The sequence below is a fragment of the Rhinopithecus bieti genome, unplaced genomic scaffold, assembly GCF_001698545.2.
Source record: "Rhinopithecus bieti isolate Rb0 unplaced genomic scaffold, ASM169854v2 scaffold_35569, whole genome shotgun sequence".
Lineage (NCBI taxonomy): Eukaryota > Metazoa > Chordata > Mammalia > Primates > Cercopithecidae > Rhinopithecus > Rhinopithecus bieti.
In genome coordinates this window covers 71688-92713 of record NW_016815046.1, presented here as the reverse complement: position 1 = coordinate 92713, position 21026 = coordinate 71688, and the positions used below count along the sequence as shown (strand labels likewise).

Sequence of the window (21026 nt, the reverse complement as noted above, 5' to 3'; positions counted from 1 at the left end):
ACGCCCAGCTAATTTTTGTTTTAGTAGGGAAGGGGTTTCATCACGTTGGCCAGGCTGGTCTCAAACTACTGACCTCAGGTGATCCATCTGCCTTGGCCTCCCAAAGTGCTGGGATCACACATGCCCAACCTGGCAGTAAAGTTTTATACATGTGTAAACTACTATAATTTTTATTATAATGGAATGTTATTGTAATAATATTATGATGCAATGCCACAGACTAGTTTCCACAGACCAAGATTCTAGCCCCCTTTCTGCCACTAAATTGCAGTGTGAGCTTTGGTTGGTCACTTCACCGTTCTGGTCCTCAGAGTTTTTGTTGTTAATCTGAACATATGTTCTTTTGAAGTATCATTTTCATGTTTACAGTTACTTCTGAAATGCCTTCTAAACAATGTGTAGTTTTCAGGTTACAAATTTTGGTAGTCACCCTCCGAGGTGTCCCCAGTGGCTAGGGCTGACCATTGTTACCAATAGGCTATTGTGGAGATGATGCTGTGTGACGTCTGAGGTTAGATGATGAAAGACATTGTGGCTTCCACTTTGTGCTCTCTTTAATCACTCACTTGGAGAATCAGCCACTATGTCATGAACACTCTGACAGCTCTAGGGAAAGGTACACATAGGAAGGAGATGAGGCCTCCTGCCAATACCCAGTACTGACTTGCCAGTGGTTGAGTGAGCCATCTTGGAATCAGAGCCTCCAGCCCCAGTCAAGCCTTCATATAGAATCACCCAGCTAAGCTTCTCCAAAATTACTGAACACCAGCAACTGTGTGAAATAAATCCAGCAACTGTGTGAAATAAATCTTTGTAGGTATTAAAAACAAAACACAAAGCGTTAGATTCCAAGACTTTGAAACTGTTCCAGCATCCTCATGGGTGGAGGGGAATGTGGGAAAGGGTGCTGCTGGCTTGGCTCTCAGATTCCTCCCCAACGGAAACCACAGCAGCTCTGCCTGTATGTGTTACATATTGAGGACCTATGTAGATTTTCGTTTGAAGAATGGAGTCTGCTGCCAAAAATAAATTTGAAAATGCTGGCTTAGAGAAACAATGGATTAGATGACCTCTATAGTCTTTTCTGTCTCTTGCATTCTGATTTCACCTATCAGTATGAAACAGATAACTCTTATAAGCCCATGGGCAGTATTTTCTTCTTGCCATGAAATACAATCCTAGGGGTAGGAAACAAAAACTGTGTGCTGCTCACTGATAAGTGTGTCAGGAGAATCCCTTCCTTTGTGTGAGTATGCAGTGATGTTCCTGCAGAGAAAAAAGCCCCTCTCAGGGCACAGCTCTACCCCCTGGGGTACCACCTGCCAGCCTTGAGGGGCTGGATAGGTTTGCTTCTGTTGTCAATATTTGATTATAATGATATTAACAATATCAACAATAATGGCTAGCATGTTTTGAGTGCTGTGTGCAGGCCTTGGGACAGGGGGTTTTACATTCATTATCTCATGCAGTCTTCATGACCACGATGAGGTAGGCATTTTGTAGGTTGAGGAAATGAAGGCTGATAGATTAAATGAATTAGAACTGCAATTAAGAGTCTATAGTCATAGAACTCTTGGCCACCATTCGGTGAATTATGGGCCAGGATCAGAACTGAACAGCTAGCATTTGGGTTTAATATATACTGATTTCAAAACTTGGGGGTTCTAATAGGCATTATAAGAAAAACTCTTCGTTCACTCACTCATTCATCAACTGACATTACTGAGTTTACTCTCTGCCCAGGTGGAATTCTAGAAACTGGATAGAAGGGTGTGGAAAACAGAAGCTGGCCCCTCAGGTTACACTGGGATTTGGGGCTGTAAGAGGACTTGAGGAGCCATCAGCTGCTTCCACTGCCTTCAAGGGACAGAAGGACTTGGTATAACCTAGGGGGCTGGATCCTAGAGAGCCGTGAATTCCCAGAACGCTCCTCCAGGGAAATCTTCCTGGGTTGAATCCAACACTGACTGTGCTCATCCTGGCTGGGCACCCTCCCAGGGTCCTGCCCATGAGCCCCATGAGAAACCATGATAGACAGCAGCAAGGACATTGCACTATAGCAGTTTGTGCCATTTTATCAACATAAGGGACATAGTGTTCAGAAACCTCGTTCTTTGAAATCAGATCCTGAAAAATGATGCTGTTTGAAATCGTCTCTGGAGGCATTGTTCAGAGATTTTCCAATGCAGACCTTACTTGCCCGTGTGATTTTAATATTTAGTTCCGTCTTTCCATTGGTCTCATTATCTTAACAATTCTGCTCTTTGGAACATTATTTTGGCAAAATCCCAGTTTCATGAATGTATGTTGTACCCCCAACTTCACCAGAGGCAAAGGTCCCCAGAGATAAGGCCAGAACCATTGTTCTAAAACTGCCACTGACTTTGCTCTCTGAAGGGTGACTTCATTCATCGTGATGAGTCCACCAGAGTCCTGAGGCTGGGCTGCCCAGGAAGGTGCAGCGGTGTTGATTCCACAAGGGGAAGGAAGAATGGAGCCCTCCACCGGTGAATGAAGCAGCACCTGTCTTGATCCATCTGCTGCTTGGATGAATTGTTAGTGGAATGAAGCTGGTCCCACTGAGCTCCACAGCCTCGCCTTCTGCTCCCTAAGCCACACTTTTCAGCATACAAGCAACAGTCCTGAGCCCGAGCCGCTGACTGCTGAAAATATGATTGGAGCTTCAAAATGCAGAACCAGCTGTTCTCCCTGTCATTTGTGGCATGACTTAATTCGTTTCCTCCTCCTCCACTGAAGGCAAGGCTCCTAAGGGGCAGTCCTTAGAAAAATTCTGAGGGTTCTGTTGGAAAGTAGGGAGGGGAGGCAGCTTGCCTTTTATCTTGCTCATGCTCCTGGGCTGAGTCTCAAATTGTCATGCTATAATGATCTATCCTAAGCAGAGATCTAGAAGGCAGGTAACCGATTTAAACACTTACCAGTGACTACCTTATTTTTCCAGAGTGTTGAAGCCAACTGGGGAAACAGTGGGGATCAGGTCAGATGATTTGATGTAACTGTTGTAACAAAACTAAAATCTACTCATTATCATCAGAGGGTGACATAAGAGGCCTGTAGTTTAACTCGGGATAAGGTGTGACCTGCCGACTCTGACAGGAGAACCTGGACCACTGTAATCAGCAGATGCCACGAGGGTCCCAGGCCCGAGGCTGCCAGGTAGTGAGGGCAGCCTGTGCAGTGGAGCTCTGGGTTCCACACTGGGCTCAATCCCTGGGTGAGGGCCAGGAACCACCACTGCCCAATTAACTATACCTTTAGAGGTACATCTTAAACACAGATCACCTGTAAAGCAGTTAATGTGACTTGATCATGGGGGTCCTAAATTATCCAATAAACAAGGCCAGCCACAAAACAACCTAACTTGATGAACTTTCAAGTCGGCACTTGTCTATTCCATTCCTTTCTTGGCTTTTGTCAAACTTAACTCTGGATAAAGAAACAGTAACAAAAACAGCAGCATTCTGCCGCAAAGCCTTTACTTTTGCAGCCCTATTTCATCCTTATCCAATTGGAAGCCATTTATTTATGCTTTTCTTTCCTCTCGTCTAGACAACAGGCTTCAGGAAAGCAGTTTCTCTCAGGTTGTGATGCTTACTAAACACCGACTTCGGCCTTCACACATAGAAGGAGCAACCAAGGAATCTGGAATCGAACATGGGCTTACCCTAAAGCTGTGGGTCCGCCTTGGCTGCACACTGGAATCACCTGGACAACCTGTACACTCCTGCTGTCCTGACCACAGCCCAGACAATCAGATCAGCCTCCAGGGCGAGGTCCAGACATCACCAGCCTTAAACCCCCCAAAGGTGACCCGGTGTGCAGCCAGGATGAAACCCACAGCCCTAAAGCTAAACGGGTAAAGTGCTGGGGTGGGGGGCCCCCAACTTGTAGATGAGGACTTGTAGAAAAGCCAAGTCCTCACTCCTTTTGCATCACTGACTGGCCTGCTTTACGGGTATCTAGAAAGTGACGGTTGAAAGTGAGACAGAAGGTTGCTATTGTTTTAAAAAACCAAAGCTCACAAAACCAAGCTCACAAAAGCACTTTTTATTTGAGGCAAAGAGAAGTCTTGCTGAAAGGATTACAGTTCCAAGCAGTCAAAACTCAACTGTTAGTGGCACTATTTTGACCTGGTAGATTTTGCTTCTCTTTGGTCAGAAAAGAGTATTCAGGTTGTACTTTCCCCAGTGGGGCAAAAAGAAGGGCAACGCAAACTAGAAGAGACTTCTACTCTACTGACAGGGTTCTTCAGATCCAACATCAAGCTAGACATGCCCTCGCTGGCCACTCAACAGGTTGCTGTCCCGCTGCTGAGTGACACAGGCCATACTACATTTTCAAGAAAAAAAATGAGGCAAGAAACACAGGTACAGGTCACTTAGGGATGAGCAGGCATCCACAGCTTCAAAACTCCTCATGGAAGGGGTAATCCTTGTGGGAGGCACAGCTGTCAGGAGAAAGGAGAAAATGGTTGCTTTTTGAAGAGGTGATTTTGACTATACCCAACCCCCAACAGAGAAACGATGTGTCTCATTGAAGAAAGAAAACAGAACCTCAGAGGTAACAAGCCAGTTCTGAGTCTGCAGATCACGGTTCTGCAGCTGGGGGAAGCAACTCACCCTGCAGACCCCTCTACCACTACTGTCACCAAGCGGCACACGTGGGAGGGACAACCCCCTCCCCATGTGCCCAGCACTGTGCCTGGGCCATGCAGGATGGCAACACTATTTCTGCCTCCTAGTAACTCAGTCTAGTTGGCAGGACCAGACAGTATCTTGTGGTCTTAAACAATAAGAGGGTGTAATAATATGAGAAGGTAGGCCAGGCACAGTGGCTCACGCCTGTAATTCCAGGCTGAAGCGAGAGGATCACTTGAGGTTAGGTGTTTGGGACTAGCCTGGGCAACATAGCAAGATTTCCATCTTAATAAAACAATTTTAAAAATTAACCAGGCATGGTGGTGCATGCCTACAGCCCCAGCTACTTGGGAGGCTAAGGTGGGAGGATCGCTTGAGTCCAGGAGGTCAAGGCTGCAGTGAGCTGTGATCATGCCATTACATTCCAGCCTGCGTGACAGAGTAAGAGCTCATCTCAAAAAAAAAAAAAAAAAAAAAAAAAGGGGGATGTTGAAACTCTGTATGTGACTGAATCTCTAAGGATAAGAGAAGCAACAGCAAGTGCTCTGAGGACAAGTGCTCTGAGGATGGAGGGAGCGTCCTTGTATCAGTGGGGGCTGAAGTGAGCACAATCAACAGTTGGAGATTTTATACTGGAAACAGGGCAGAGAGCACAGGTGCAGACGTCTTTGCCAAGGCTCACTCACTGTCCATCTAGTACGGCCAATGGCTGTGCTGGGAACATAAAGGCAGGAACGCCGGACAGATGGTTGAGCAAGGCATGCAAGGCCAGAGTTATGTAATCTGAGCTGGGTGCTTAGAGTCTGTAACTCTTATTCAAAGCCATTCAAAAGTTATCCATGGCCTGCCTTTTTTGTGTGCCCAAAGAGTGTGACACTGACATCAGCAGGTCAGGCTCAGTAGAGCAGTATCTGCCAGAGGGGTGGCACGTGCGTAGAGAAAACTCCCTGGGAGACCTGGGCATGTCAGGGCTAGTCTCTTCCTCCCACTCACCACCGCGCAACAGGATAATCGAACAGAGGTTTCTAGAACAATACTGGAGGGCAGAGGAGTCTAACTGTAAAGGGAGCAATGAGAAAACCACTGTGGTTCCTCAGCCCTAAGAGCTTCAATCCACTGTCTCAAGTGGGAGAGGAAAAGGAAGACAGATGAATGGGAGATTCTGAAAGGAGAACCAAAGTAGCTTGGTGACTGACTTACTCCTCTCCTCCTTGTCCACTAGATCCAAAAATGATTTTAATGTCTAAGGCTAAGTAGCATTAACAAAGATGTCTGAAAGGGTGCTGGCCTGGGGCTGCCTGTGACATGCTGTTTGTGGCCTGTTTTGAGTGTGAGGCCACAGTGTGGCAGCGGCAGGCTCTCCAGACACGCGCATGCCTGAAGCAGGGCAAAGTTATCGTCCACGACGCAGACTGGGCAAACATCTGCCTGGGGCAGTGGCTGATGCCACCAGCAGTGCAAACTCCAGGGAGGGAGAGGGGACAGACTCTGGAAAGGGAAAGCTGGTGGCCCACCCCATCTTAGGGAATATTCAAATTTTGCTTAGAAGAGGAAGTACTGAAGGAGAGTTTGTGGAAACAGAGAGCTCAGACGAGAATAAGGGTAGTGAAAGAGAAACAGGGTCTTAGTCTCCACTGCAAAATGAGCAGTTCCTTCTTGAAAGCAGAAAGTGACTTACACGCGTCACCTAGTTATTGTAATGGTAGCAAAAGAGAAAACCCCACAGAAACCCTTCCTAGGCAGCTCCTTCCAAACTACCACGAGAGGATACAGAACCAGAGGATGTATGGCTGGAGGGACTGAGGTGCCTGCTGCTCAGAGGGAGGGCCTGTTTTGGAGCCATGTGGCTTACCAGGGTCAGAGCTGGGACTGTCTCAAACCCCAGCCCCAGGGGCTTCCGACCAAACCCCTTTCATTAGGGTCATTAAGACAAAAAGTCACAGGCAAATTCTTCCAGAGTTTGATCCAGGGTCACCCGGGATCACCTGGTTTCAGATGAACCACTAGGACTTAAAAATTAAATGCCAAAACATGTAGTTACTTCAGGCCAGGCCAACAATGCCCCGGGGTTAGAAGAAGGTATCAGGAGCAGATCTCTTGGCATCTTGGCTTCATGCAGTTCAGCTAATGCAAGATCATGTGGCTGAGAAAGCAAGGTAATGTGCAAAGCAAGAACAGCTGTGACAGGAGCGCATGGGTGCTGAGGCCTGCAGGGATCACTCTTTTGCTCTGCAGTGTCTGAGGATCTCCTGGGAACTGCTCCTCATGCTGGGGCTCACTCACCTCAACAAGGCACAGACCCTCCAGTTCCTGTTGTAGCTGAGTAAGGTGGTCATATCCTGGCTGCTCAGTTCAAAGTCAAAGACCTAAAAAACAAACAAAAAAATCCAGTAAGCTCTGCAAATAAAAACAAAAGACGAAATACTGTGCAGGACCCAGGAGATGTCTTCCATGGCTTTGAGCAGAGATGATAAACTGAACTTAGAAAAAGCTGATTATATTACTATTCAGGAAATGTGCATGTTGGGCTAGATAATATATGGAACGATGAAAACAGTCCTTCCTTTCCAGAACCTCCCAGGGAAATGATACACTTTATTTCATTTCAAAAAACACTACTGAGCACTTCTATTGCGATAAGCTGCAGTGAGGAACAGAATCATGGGTAAGATGTGTCTTTGCCTCTATTGATGAAGCAAACAAAGGGCAGAGGTATTTCTACAGCTGTGACAAATAACTCATCACACAGTGTAAGACACTCAACAGAGCACAGGAAGGGCAGAGGTATTCCAAATGGATTCCAGCTGGGGAACTGAACCACCACGGCTGAAGAGGAGATGGTATTTGACATGGCCTAAGAAGTATAAGGTTCTGACAGAAAGGGCAAGAGAGGTATACTGGGAGAAGAGAACCACCTGCATGAAGGCAGCAGACGGTACAGAACTCAGCTGGCATGGAGGCTGGGAGGCAGGCAGGCAGCACTGGGTGAGACCCACAAGAGACCAACACACACTCCCAGAGCCGAAGGGCTCTTAGCTTCAGACGATCACAGAATGTGCAGAAAGAGAGTCTGCTACAGGCTCTGTGATTACGATCACAGAAAAATGTGCAGAAGCTACACAGTAAGATGCAAAAATAAAATAATTAGGTTAGCATTTTGAGATTAGTCATTTATTTTTTCTTTCCTAATTCCTTAAAAAATGAAATATGAAACAAAGGATGCATCTCTGGTGGGCTATGCCTTTCCCTCAGTGGCCATGGTTTTGCCACTTTATCTTGTGTACTCAGAACATCTACCTGCACGTAAGAAGAAAAACCGCCTCCTCTACTAACAATGAACTCCACTTCCCTCTTCAGGGATCACTCTCATCCCTGTCTCATACATGACAGGTGGCAGGCATTACGGCCACAGCCTCTGGGCAGTGGAATTGGGCAAAACCAGTTGCTCACCTGAGCTGGGCCCTGCCCAAGAGCCCCATGGGGCACAGATCTTGGATAAAGACAGAGCATCCCCGGCAGAGCCACTTTGCTCTGAGAACAGAGCTTGGGCCATCAGGACTCCTGAGTTGCTCTCCTTTGGGCGTGCCCCCACCCCGACTCACCAAAGCTGCAAGGACGGGCCGGGAGGGAGGTGGCGCCCGGAAGCCTGAGCTGCTCCAGCTGCCACACTGAGCACTTTGCCAGTGCCCTGACACACATCTAGGCTCTGTCCATCATCACATGAACTCCTTGCAGAGCTGGTGAGTGGGCTAAATGGCCCAGAGTGTCCTTTGCGGTCCCTGGACTTATCAGCACACCAACATGTCTCGATCACTTACTAAGGTATTAAGCACCATGAGCACCACGTGAAGTGCTTTGATGCATCACTTAATCTTCGTAACAACCCTCAAAATGGATATTATTTCATAGACAGGGAAGCTGAGGCACTGAGCAGTTAAGTGACTTGCCCAAGGTTATGCGGCTGGTAACTAATAGTTTCAGCGCAGGGCAGGTCCAGGCAGTGAAGCTCAAGAGCGAGATTTTCTCTGGGTAACCTCTCAGTGTTGTTGAAGGGCCTGAGCAAAGGTGTAAGTGTGTGTGTGGACAGCACGGGGCCCTGGAGGCACAAGGCCTGGCTCTGCACATGGCTCCACCGGTGAGGTGTCCGTCTCAGTCTATGGCTTGCTCGCCATGGCTCCCTAGCCTCAGAGGAGAGGATGGTGGGGATCCCACAGATGACACTCCAGGGACAGGATGAGCGGCTTCCCCCCCCCCCCCTCCACGGAGGAGGGCCAGGCCTGACCAGCCAAGATCTTACCTTAAAGTTCTCAGCAATGCGTTCCGGTGTCACAGACTTGGGGATCACCACCAAGTTCCTCTGCATGGGGAACCGGATCAGGACCTGTGAGCCCAGGGAGACAATGAGTGTGTACACATGCCGGGCACTCGCACCATCATCACAGTGTCGCACACACAACCCGCAGGACATGCGAGAACTCCGCAGGTGATCAGAGAGGGCCTCCAAGATGGCAGGTCACAGCTAGCCAACAGGTAGGCGACGCATTCAGGTCCAGATCTGACTCCAGAGTCCTGCGCTAGCCACCGTGCCACACGCTTCAGTATCTCAGGCATATCACAAGACCACGTGAGGCCCTCCACTGGCTAGGAACGCACACTACCACTCAGGAGAAAGAACATTCCCTGCACAGCTGGTACAGCTCTTACATTTGTACAGAGATGAGCTTCCACATCAATGAACAAGTGCTGGCCCTCGTGGCAGTCACCCTTGGGATAGTGGGGGCAGGCACTATTACTCTAAGAGCCCATGCCACTCTTCTAAAGCCCCTATCTGTGCCCTTTCCACTCTGCACTTGAGGACCCTGAACTACACTTCCCTGTGAGGGTGTAACAGGCTCAGTCACTTCCTCCTCCCAGCTAACAGGACCATCAGGAATGCAGGGAGTTCTGGTCAGGAACACCTGAAGTGGCTGTACCTGGGCTGTAGTTTTATTGTGCTTGGCTGCGATCGCCTTGATCCTGGGATCCTCCAGGAGGGAAGGGTCCTCAGGCTTGGCCCTGAGGATAGAAAGATAGTCCAGGTCACACCATCATGGCCGCCACTCATGGCAGCCAGAAACCCTAACCCTAATCCTCCCATCGACCTCAGAGGGCAGCCACCAGTTTCCTCCTCAGAGCTGGGTTAGGAACCCCCAATCCTTTGGAAAAAGAGTAGGTGTCTTGCTACTAGAAACGCCAACCCTTCCAGGAAAACCAGCAAGAGACTCAGGGGAAATTTTGCAGATCAGCCCTAGAAACATCTTCCTTGAGGCTAAATTGTTCTTTTTAGTCATTTTTAATCTTCACCTAGTGACATGGGAGCATGAGCCTGTGGGAAGCTCACCAGGGCCTGTCAGGAGAGCCGAGGGGGCTGTAGGCAGTCACCACGATGCCTTTGGAGTGGCAGTACTGGATCAACTTCTCCTGAGTGAGGTACGGGTGGCACTCAATCTGCAAATGCAAACACAAGAGCTGATGGGAGCACTGTGGCTACATGCTGATATGACACAGATGAAGCTTCCTATGCTAAAGTCCCTCCCCACCCCATAGAGAAAACTATGTATAACAAACACCCTATTTCCCAGATAAGCTGTACCTTCCTACAATACCCAGGTAGTATTCTTGATGTTATTATATTATTACTATCATCTTATTATAGATGTTCTCATGGGCTCTAGAGGCTTTTCCTGGCTTTAGCCACTTATCAATTATCACAGGTCTGAGGATCTCATGGCTGCCTCTTTGTCAGAACCCAAATTGTCACAAGCCAGGCTCAAACCCTTTCTTTCCTGTAAATTTCCTCTCCCAGATGTGCTGTGTCATGCTGAATCATAACTCAGGACTCTGCCAACGCCCAGGAGCTGCCTCCTGGCCACTCGCTGGGTGAGGTGGACGAGAAATCCCTACCAGCATCAGACAGTAAAACAGCATCGTTGCAATGCCAGTGTCCCTGGGGGATGTTTACCTGGTTAACTGCAGGCTTATATTTTAAGCCAGGTTTGTTTAAGATCGCCTCCACCTGGAGATGGTTGAAGTTGGAGATGCCAATAGCTTTCACCAGCCCTTCATCCACCAGCTCTTCCATGGCCTATAGAGGAAAGAGTGTCTGTGTGGTGCAGAAACAAGTCCAGAAAGGACAGGATCGGTAGTGTCTTTTGCACCAGTTTAACGGGTCCTGCCCTCACTCTTCAGTGCCAGCGAATTAGACCTTTCAGAAGCCAAGAAACAGTGAGACGAAAGCCAGGCTGGCTTTAATGAGATAAGAAGAGCAAACAGCAGTGACAGAATAACAAAATGCAATGTGAGAAATGGCAGGCAGATTGCTCCTAAGAAGAGGGTACCAGTCATGAAAACAAGGTCCAACCAGGGGCTGTCTTACCGCCCATGTGTCCAGAATGTTGGTGTCACTGGGAACCACATTGCCCGACTCATCCAACGGGAAAAATTCCTTCCCAGGCTGTCATTACAATAAAAAACAAACAAACAAACAAAACAATCAGTAATAGTCCTTCACAGACCTGCTGAGGGAAGCTGGCATCTAAAACAATTCTAAACCACCACAGCTGGCGAGGCACAATCTGTGTGCCAGTATGAAAAGGAAATAGGTGGACAGCCAACACTTCTCTATCAAACAGGCTGGAGCTGAGACTGTCAGATGGAGACATGGACACTACTTTGCCACAGAGATTAGCCCCGCCACTGACTGCAATGTGTGGATACAGGAAGGACTCAAGACCAGGACTCATGGGGGCCAAGGCTCGGCTGGTCACTGGCCTATAAAACTACCACCTGGCCCAGTCTCCCCGGCTTATCCCTAAAATCCAAAGATAAAAGTCAAGTCCCTTCAGCCCTGACATGCTGTGGTGCAATAAAACAGGGCTATAGGATACAGCTAAATGCACACTTTGAACCTGGCTGACAGCAGAAAACTGAGGCAGCAGCTAGAAAAAAGGCAAAAGACATAATAACTCTCAAGTTCTTCTTGTGCAAAGAACCAGACAGCCAACAAATATTTACCAGGCCTCCACAGGATAGGGTATATGTGTAGAATGTGGGTAGAGACTCATATATGTGTGGAATGTATGTGTGCATGTGCTTGGAGGGGAGGGCCAGGGTACTGACCGTGCCTCATGGCCATGTGCATTACAAACAACAGCTGTGTTCGCTGACAGTTTTAAACTGCACAACTAAAAACTGACAAAGAGCAGTGCTCCTCAAACTTGGAAGAAGTGTGCATATGAGTCACTGCTGGTGCAGATTCAAATGGCCTGGGTGGGGCCCGAGACTGTGATTTCTAAGATGTTTCCAGGTGATGCCAGTGCTAATGATCCACTGGCTATACCTTGAGCAGCAAGAACAGAAAGTCACCCACACATAACCTGCTAAGGCAGCTCAAAACACACCACAGGTTGCACCTGAGCTCCGGGGGACCTGGTTTGCACCAGGCATCCCATACCTTAAAGCCAGTTGGCCAGTGAATAAGGTAGAGGTCCAGGTAGTCCAGCTTCAGGTCGCTGAGCGTCTTCTGGCAGGCTCCTTTCACCAGGCCCTTCTCATGGTACGTGCACCACAGCTAAGCCAGCGAGAGGGCACACGTCATCATTGCCAGCCACAGGCAGCTTCCTGGCTGGAAGACGGAGCAGTCTCCTCTCCCCAAAACCCATTTGTTTCACCATAATGCTCTGAATGGTTGTGAGGGCATTTCCACTGTGTACTAGATCCTAACTTTCCAAAGGCAGGCAGGATGACCAGGTCACAGAGACCTCTTACAAGGACCAAACAGAGGACACAAAATTGGTCAGCCTGCCCTAGGCCTAAGTATGAACTCTCAGGGAAACTTCCCCCCTGGGCTGGTGTTTGTGGAGCCAGCCCCATCCTCCTGCCTCATATCCTTTGTGCATCGATATCTCAGGTCAAAGACAGTGGCCAGCAGTAGAGATTCAGTTTGCAGATGGGAACCAAGTTCCATCCTTGAAAGCGACTCCCTGGAGAGGGAGGGCCAATCCACAACCTCAGCCTCATCAACATGGGGTTCTAAGCAATGGGCCCAGATGGAATGAAGGTTCAACAGAGAGCCGAGGATGGGCAAGCTCTGGAGCCCTGTATGGCCCTGAGTGACACGTTTCCCCTGGAAGAATCGCCCGTCAGTGAAACGTGTAGCTGTATTGAGTGCGGACTTGGCTTTGGGCTGATGCACCAACAGACAATGGGACTGAGAGTCCCTTCCAGCCCCACCGTGGAACAATACCTTGCTGACGATGAAGAGCTCCTCACGCTTCACCACCTGCTCCCTGAGCTTCTCCTGAATGGCCACCCCCACCTCATTCTCATTCTGATACACATGGGCACAGTCGATGTGGCGGTACCCGACGTCAATGGCCACCTTCACAGCCTCAGTCACCTGCCCTGGAGGGGACTGAAAGGAGAAAGTACATGAGCCCTGCAGAATGCAGAGTTTGCCCAGCAAGGAGGAGGGGCAGTGGCAGCCGCCGATCCCTGCTGACCAGCTTGCTGCTTTGTTCAGTGAAGACAGACCAGGTGCACCTCCGCAGCATTCTGGACTACCAGCCTCAGACGTGGGGGATGGAGGTGAAAGGCCACACAGGATTGCCCTGTAGGAGAATCTGACAGCCACTGAAGCACAGGTCAGATCACTTTTAAAAGATATGCTGAAGTCATCTCATTTTCTTGCTTCTTCACATCCACTGATTTGCAAACCACTGTATTAAAAACATTTCCCCACACTCTGAATGCTGAGATAGTAAGGGAAACCATTTCCTCCAAATATCTGAAAATATTTCAAAAATTGCTGTCCTACGGACCCCAATTCCCACTTGGCCCCCCAGTTCAGCCAGCAAATGCCTGACCCTTATGCTCTCTTTTCATGCATGGCTTCTGATACCGGCAATTGCTTGTTTTCAAGCACTTCTGGGAGATCATCATGAGGTCAAGAACATCACTGATGTTGATTCAAAGGCCCATGTGTCAATTCTCACTGTATGAGGATCTGCTTCAAGAGGTACAGAGACAGGGGAGAGGGCCCCTCAGAGATATTAGCAGACAGAAATGAGTTAAAGGGAAACCAGGGGGAATGTGGATCATGGAAGATCGCCAAATGGTTAGTGGTAGACCTGGCAAAATGACTGAATGGGTGTCCATGGCCAAGCCACCTGACCATCTGAGTGACCAGAACAGCTGTGGGGAGCCTGGCTACTGAAGAGGAGGAGGAAGTGCCTACATGGCACTGTGCTTCACTGGCACTCAGACAGACTGCATGGACAAGTACCCCCCAACTTTCACTATCCTGCTATGATTACAGAGCTGAGCAATAAATGTGCGCAGTGGGCTGTTGAGTGAACAGAGTGCATTCCTTTGAAGAGCTGGGGTAGAAACAAATGAAAAGAAAACCCCCCCAGGGCCATAGCAGCTGCAGACATCTGTGTTTTGACATCAGCTATTTTCAACAGGCATTGGGGAAGAAAGGCACCCAAGTGAACAAGCCCATAACCAGAGCCTGTTAGCAAGGAGCTCACTCTCCACCTCAGAGGGACAAGCGAGGCAGGGTAGGGTTGCTCATCGAAGGCGTGGGTTAAGAGGAGACCTTTAGAGGACCTGGCGACCTCCTATTTGACTGGAGGACCTCAGAAGCTGCTCTTACAGCCTTCCCCACCCTGCATGGTTGAAGGAACAGAGAATCTCAATTTCTGGAAAGAATGCCTTACCGCAGGCTCTAAGTGGTGTCCGGGCACAGTTACCACTGATGAGAGCAGGGAGAGCACAGGACATCCCTACCCCAGAGAGAACAACTGGGGCCCAGGCAGGAAACTGCCCAGGACACAATGAACTTTCTCCAGGCTTGATGGTGCCTTGATTGATTTTTCTCTGAGGAGCTGCTGCAGCATGTACTATATATACTGTGCCTGCCGGATCCCTCGAAGCCTGGGACAGAGGGGAGGACACACTCCGCAGGCTCGGCCTAGCCACGCACCGCCTGCCACACAACTGGTGCGGGGGCAGGAACACGACTCAACGCAGGCCATGAGACTCAATCTTTGCACTTAAATTGGAACCACTAAGACCAGCCCTGGTTCTGCTGCGGTCACTGAACTGGGAGAATGTCAGCCTGGAGCTGATGGAGGGAAGCAGAGGGAGGCTGAATCCTGGTGACAACATTTAGAACCCTGAATCTCAGACACCTAACATCAGCAGCTGTCATTTGGGAAGTCAATCAATCCCCACCCCAAACACACATTTTTTTTTTTTTCCTGCTTAAGATTAAAGTGGTTTTTCAGTTCTTTGGAATCCATAGAGCACAGACTAGGATAATCAAGGTTGTCAAACAGTTGGCACGAAATGAAAAAGAAAGTTGTGAGATGTTTTTCTAGAAAGTAAAGGACACAATGACTGCAAGAGGTCACGAGGAAGCTGCTGCTGATCGCTCCTTGGATATGTGCCATTCGCTGAGACATGTATGCTGTGAGGCTGACCAAAGTGCTCAGGGAAAAAGTCACCTCTGCAATGAAAATGTAGGAGGATCCACAACCACATTCAATGTTAATGATCTCAATATAGAGCCCTTCCCCAAGAGAAACTAATTTGCCTTAGGACAAATGAAGCAGCCAGCTTAAGCTGTGGTGAGAAACCGTTCACTAAAATTGGGAATGCCAACACAGGGTGACAACATCTCCCCATGCCATGTCAAAGAAGAGAAAATGCAAACAGAGGGAAGGGTCCAGATTGACTTCTAAAAAGAAGGTAAACTGAAAACATGCTGGGTGGCATCCAGGCACAGCCATCACTGATGAAGAGCTGTAGAAATGCAGCATATGAAACACTCCAACTGCAACTCAATCATACAAATCCTACATGTTTCTAACCCGATCCTGCCACTAATCTGTGTGCCCTTAATGGGCAAAGCCATGCATGCCCATTCCTCCTGGAACTTCTGGCTCTGCAAAGCTCTACGTTGGGCAGTGACTTTGCAATGTTCTGGGCTGATGGCACCAAGTGATGGCAGTAAGAAGCCTCTGCCCTTGAGTCCTCCACCACCTCTTCAAGACAGGGGTCCTACTTCCTCCTTTGATAACATCGGTCGGCTAATACCAACTTTGAGACACTGATAACTAAAATCAGTGTCTCCCTCCTACACAGATACACACAACACTCCTTTTAAAACCTAGTTATCTTCCCTTTTGCTTACAGGTATTTGATAGTTACTTCAAGATACCCCTCCCTCTATTCCCTCTGCAAGTCAAAAAGCAAGCCACAGTGCCAAACAGGAAGACGGTCACAGAACAGTGTTTATGGTAAAACCAAAGTATCTCAGAGATTGGATATTTTGCAATATTAACCACGGGATCTCTGGGAAGAGGGAACTCTTCTTCGTTGTACGTTTTTGAAATGGTCTCTAGTTAGCAGGTGTTACTACTGAAATGAAAGGGTAGGGGGAGGGGGCAAAGGAAACTTCACTTTGGGTAAAGAAACCGTCCTGAGTAGGAAGCATGAGAATGGTGTGCTGATAATCCTGGAGCAAGGAACATGAAACCATCACTCAGAATCAGGTTTGGCAACAGAGATTAACTTCCTCCTGTTCTATTTTCATCAATTTGTCCCAAATTCTAAGACACTGCTATTTCTAACTAGTTGAGATGTGGATGGACCAGGACTGACCCTGTAGGGGCAGGGGTTATTTAAATATCTTTGCTCTTGAAGAGGAGGAGATGAGGGCTTTAGAGACACTAGGGAAGTGAACAGTAAATTCGGCTCCTGTGTTACTTCCATGCCCACAGCGCCTCAACCCTTACCCCATCCAAGGATCTTGGGCCATCACGAGCTTACCCCCACTTGGGGAAGGTGCAGCAAGTCTTTCTTGGCACATTTTCTTTTACCTCATGCATTCTCAAAGTGGTTGCTATTGCCCCAAAGAGACAAAAATTAGTTCTTTGGGGGCAAAAAAACCCCTCAGCTTACAGAATGGCTTGTGACCGTCTAGAAGGCTACGGGCCATAAGCAGAAGTACAATATTATCTGTGATATTACAATTTTATTTTGGGGCAAAATGCGGGGGGAGAGTCTCACATGGCTCATAGGTGGGAGGGAGGTAGAGAAACATACTTGTACCTTCAGCCCTAGGAGTATTCTGCGAGCATACATAAGAGACTTACAATAACTATTTACCTCCAACAATTTTTCAACTAGATTAAAAACACTATCAGTAACGAGACACTGGCTGGCAGCAGACATCATCTCTGATTTAAAAGCTTCCTAGCTTTACAATGCTATGATGGTTTTTTGTTGTTGTTATTTGTTTCTGAGACGGAGTTTTGTTTTTTTTTTTTTGCTGATCGCCTAGACTGGAGTGCAGTGGCGCCATCTCAGATCATTGCAACCTCCGCCTTCTGGATTCAAATGATTCTCCTGCCTCAGCCTCCTAAGTAGCTGGGATTACAGGCACCCGCCATCATGCCACACTAATTTTTGTATTTTTAGTAGAGATGCGGTTTCACCATGTTGGTCAGCTGGTCTCAAACTCCTGACCTCAGGTGATCCACCCGCCCTGGACTTCCAAAGTGCTGGGATTACAGGTGTAAGCCACCGTGCCTGGCCAGTGGCCTTGTTTACTATCCATTGTAGAGGTCAAGCCTGCCAGAAAGAAACCCTGTCCAAGCCACATGGGTCTGAGGCAGAGATGGTCTCCCCATTTGCCTGAAACCTCCACCTGAGGCGAGAATGGAATTTGAGGACCTTCAAAAGTAGAGACTACCAGAATCCTGCTGAGGGTCTGAAAGGTACAACACAGCCGTTACGGCAGGGAAAGACCCAGGAAAATAAGGAATGGCATGTGCCTGCAGGGCCTTTTCCAGCTGTCACAAAGACAGGCAAAAGATCCCATCTTTCATCGAGCATCTGTGAAAGAATACATACACACATACAACGGAAAGGTTTTTTTGGTTTTTTTTGTTTTTTTAGATGGAGTCTTGCTCCATCGCCCAGGCTGGAGTACAGTGGTGGGATCTCAGCTCACTGCAACCTCCACCTCTGCGGTTCAAGCAATTCTCCTCCCTCAGCCCCTAGAGTAGCTGGGACTACACGTGCGTGCCACCATGCCGGGCTAATTTTTTGTATTTTTACTAGAGACAGGGTTTCACTGTGTTAGCCACGATGGTCTCGATCTCCTGACCTCATGATCTGCCCGCCTCTGCCTTCCAAAGTGCTGGGGTTACAGGCATGAGCCACCGTGCCCGGCCCAAGGGAAAGGTTTTAAGTCATTAAAAAAGAAAAAAAGGAAGTTGACTCCAAGTCCATCCTTATACCATTAATTTGACCCACGATTCCCCGCTGCCCCCACCATACAATTCTACACCAACCTGATGATCTCATCCACAGAAATACAAGTGGGCGCTTTTACCATACAGCTATCTCTGAAGTCGTTTTACTTCTTCATTACTTCATGAATTCACATGAATTCAACACATAACTTTTGGATACCTACTACTATATTTGCCAGGCACTGTGAGAAGTGCTAGAAATAATAATGAATGAAGCAGACATTATCCAAGTTCTCAATGAACTGTCTACTGGAATGCATAACCTAAATGTACAGATGTTAACAATGTGATGTTATCTTAAACAAAGACACAGCTTTTTGGGGCGTTGAGTGCTCAAGTGAATGATCTGAAACCCTTTTCCATAAACTTTTACTCCTCAGCCTGGACAACATAGGGAGACCTGTCTCTATAAAAAATTAAAAACAAACTACCCGAGTGTGGTGGCACACACCTGTGGTCCCAGCTACTTGGGAGGCTGAGGTATGAGGACCGCTTGAGCCCAAGAGGTTAAGGCTACAGTGAACCATGATCATGCCACTGCACTCCAGCCTGGATGACAGTGAGCCCCTGTCTCAAAAAAAATAAACTTTTTCTCCTTATTTACCCTAGAGTAGTGATTTTCAAATGATGGGTCACAAAACTAGCTTCTAGAGTTACGACAATAATTTTGGAAAATGGAATAGAATAAAAATATTGAAATGCTGCCCACATAGGTTAAGTACTGTCAAGTAATTTTTATTCCAGACACATGTATATATCTGTGTGCTGCATCATGCTTAGAAAGTATTAGCAATTGCCAAGAAAGCATCCTTCTGCCCCCATTCCAAGAGCTTAACCTGCAACAGACGGAAATTAGCTTGGTGTCATGTTTGTAATTCAATTACACCCTCAGAGACACCACTGGACTTTCTGGAGGAAACAAATTACGTACCCTGATCATTCTGGCCAAGAAACACTCTCCCTGATGCAAATGACCCTTTTCTTACTCACCTTATATTTACTAATTTTTAACAGCAGGTTTTAGGGTACATGTAAACTCTTCTGTCCTATTTCAAACATCTCCCAGTTCACTCAATCCTTTCTGTTGTTTTCTTCCCTTGGCTGTGTGTAAATATCCAGCGCCCAGGCCCATATCAAATTTTAAGAGAAAAACCTGGGACGTGGGCGTGCCAGATGGTTTACACCTGTATTTGGGAGGGGAGGTGGGAGGAGTGCTTTGAGCCCAGGAATTGGAGATCACCCTAAGCAACAAGGGGAGACTGTCTCTGGGGGAGAGGGGAGAAAAAAGATTAGCCAGGTGTAGAGGTGAGCACCTGTAGTCCCAGCTACCCGCAAGGCTGAGGCAGGAGGATCACTTGAGCCCAGGAGTTCCAGGCTGCAATGAACCATGATTGTGCCACTGCACCCCAGCTCGGGCAACGAGACCCTGTCACAAACAAACAATGAAAATAGAAACAGAGAGAGAAACCCAGGTTATGGCTGTGGAATATAATATACGATACTTAGTACTTAAGAATACTGGCTTTTGCCTCAGCTCCCATACCACCACATTTGTTGCTCAGTTTTCACATAATCAGGCTATTACTTTTAGTTTTTCATAATCATATTATCATCTTTTTCATATCCTACGGTGTTTCATGTCCTTTTGTCATTTTCATCCGGCCAGGCACTTCTCTGGGACGCTGTGTGGTGTTGAGGTTTTCCAGGCAAAATGCTAACCTTGGCGCCTGCTGAATTATCAATTGGCTATGGGGTGCCCAGATTGTGTCCCGAGCTCCAGGCCCAGGGCATCCCGAGGCGGCGCCTGGCCGAGGAGCTCCGCACTGAGCCTTGTTAGCAACTGGGTCCGGGCAAACTCGCGCCACCTAATTTAATTATCTGCCCTCTACGGGCTTGAGATGCTTATTCCTGAGGGAGGGCAAGAACGGCAAGGACTGAGACAAACTATTTGCAAGTAAGGCAACGGGGCCACAGGTGCCTCGAGGGGAAGGAGGCTGGGGCCGCGCTCCCACACCTCGCCGACGGCTCCACGTCCCTGTTCTGCGCCGGAGGCCCACCGGTCTGCTAAGCCCACTTTCCCCGCCTCCCTTTCGCGTTGTGCCGCTTGGGGCGCCCGCTCGGACACCAAATGCGGACTCAGGGGCCGCCCATCAAGGGTTGCCCGCGGTGGGACGAGGGCTCCTGTGAGCTGCTCCCAAACCCCACTCGCAGGATGTCTCCCCTGACGCCCAGGGCCAGCCCCGGGAGCCAAGGCCCGGATCTCCGCAGGGCCGACCCCAGCCCGTTGGGGAACCTGCAAGCCGGCGCGAGGCACCCAGCAACCCAGGCGTCCGCGGCGCGGGTTTCTCAGGGTCACTACTGGTCCCTCCCCGACACAGGCCGCGCGGAGAGTGTGAGGCGAGCCCAGGGCCCGCGCCCCCCAACCACCTACCTTCCAGGTGCCCAGCCCCAGGATAGGCATCTTGGCGCCGTTGTTGAGCACGAGGTGGTCGGCCATGGCTGCTGCGCTCCCCAGACCCCCGCCCCAAAACGGTGCGGTCGTTGCCGCGGCCCGTACCTTTAAATAGCCCGTGAGGCCGGCATAAAGGGCGCCTGTGGTTGGCGCGCCGCTGCGCGAAGGACCCTTCTGATTGGTTGCGTCGGAGGTTCCGCGGCCGCCTTCCCCAGGGGTCGGCGGGGATGCTTCTTCCGCCAGGGATGCTTCTTCCGCCAGGTCCTAGTGGTACCGAATTCTTTCCGCCCCCATCGCTAGCCCCCGTCCCGTGTAGCAGAAAAGAGTTCCTCAGCTCCTGTATTTCGTGGGAAAGCGAATGCTTTAGCGAAAATAACAGGCATCCCATAAATACATAGACTGGAAATAAGTTTTGGTTTCATTAAGAGCCCAGAAGAATGCCTTTGTGTATTGTCCGATCCCAGTTTGATGCTCTTTGGGAGTTTGACGAATACCTTGTCCTTAATCTATGTGAATCATACTGACTATACATATAGTTTACCGTACTTTGTTCTT

General features: G+C 48.7%; 1 protein-coding gene across 2 annotated transcripts; it reads right to left on the bottom strand.

The window, feature by feature from the left end:
• Positions 1-4050: 4050 nt before the first annotated feature.
• On the bottom strand, positions 4051-20642 carry AKR1B1 (aldo-keto reductase family 1 member B). 2 transcript variants are annotated; one of them, XM_017852930.1, is made up of 10 exons: positions 20451-20642; positions 12940-13107; positions 12148-12264; positions 11071-11148; positions 10657-10779; positions 10036-10142; positions 9629-9710; positions 8953-9036; positions 6939-7021; positions 4051-4465 (listed from the first exon to the last, which is right to left on the bottom strand). In XM_017852930.1, exons 1-10 carry the CDS (start codon positions 20514-20516, stop codon positions 4423-4425), a joined length of 951 nt encoding a protein of 316 aa, XP_017708419.1. In that variant the 5' UTR covers positions 20517-20642; the 3' UTR covers positions 4051-4422. The 2 variants fall into 2 exon arrangements, with proteins under 2 accessions (XP_017708419.1, XP_017708420.1); XM_017852931.1 differs by lacking the exon at positions 20451-20642 and adding an exon at positions 13196-13411.
• Positions 20643-21026: the final 384 nt, after the last annotated feature.

Excerpts from the sequence above, each read along its gene's own strand:
- AKR1B1 (XM_017852930.1), bottom strand. The coding sequence starts at position 20,516 with ATGGCCGACCACCTCGTGCTCAACAACGGCGCCAAGATGCCTATCCTG. Across the intron at positions 11,149-12,147 it reads ACTGGCCAACTGGCTTTAAG|CCTGGGAAGGAATTTTTCCC; the intron begins GTATGGGATGCC and ends TTGTAATGACAG. Across the intron at positions 9,037-9,628 it reads ACAATAAAACTACAGCCCAG|GTCCTGATCCGGTTCCCCAT; the intron begins GTACAGCCACTT and ends CTGGGCTCACAG.